The 438-nt window shown below is 47.0% G+C and overlaps 1 protein-coding gene across 1 annotated transcript in view; it reads left to right on the top strand.

Moving 5' to 3' along the window:
* LOC119582022 (CAP-Gly domain-containing linker protein 3-like) overlaps nt 1-438 on the top strand; it is a gene marked incomplete at its 3' end in the record, with an annotated part of 68,768 nt that overhangs the window by 65,017 nt on the left and 3,313 nt on the right. The window contains 1 exon segment of the mRNA XM_037930225.1: nt 216-365. Coding sequence (XP_037786153.1) covers nt 216-365 — 150 coding nt within the window.

Genomic DNA, 438 nt, shown 5'->3' with positions numbered 1-438 from the left:
CCAGTGGCAGCACGCGAATATTTCTATCAAGTTTAATGGAGGTCTTGTCCATGGGCTTCTTTTTCATTGTAAATTTCTCACTCAAAATGTCTTACTGGTGGAAAATTCAGTTTATCCAAAGATTCTCAGATAGTGATTTTTTTATGTTCCATCATGTACCTATGCATAAAAATATATATACTCGTACGTATAATGTTCTTTACCTTAATTCTCAGGCGTATGCATCAACGACGCGTGCCTGGAGTACTCCGGGGGGACGCCCTTGCACATCGCCGCCGCCAACTTGAGCCTGAGCGCCACCCGAGTCCTGCTCCAGCACGGCGCCCTCCCGACTCTCACCGACACCCAGGGACGCACGCCTTTCCGTGAGTTGCATTTCTTTTAAGGGGTGGGGGGATTTGTCACTGTTATTTTGTTGCCTTGTCGTGAAATGGGTTA

Source organism: Penaeus monodon, chromosome 15, assembly GCF_015228065.2.
Source record: "Penaeus monodon isolate SGIC_2016 chromosome 15, NSTDA_Pmon_1, whole genome shotgun sequence".
NCBI lineage: Eukaryota > Metazoa > Arthropoda > Malacostraca > Decapoda > Penaeidae > Penaeus > Penaeus monodon.
The sequence above is the reverse complement of the archived record's forward strand: the minus strand, read 5'-3'. Positions and strand labels throughout refer to the sequence as shown.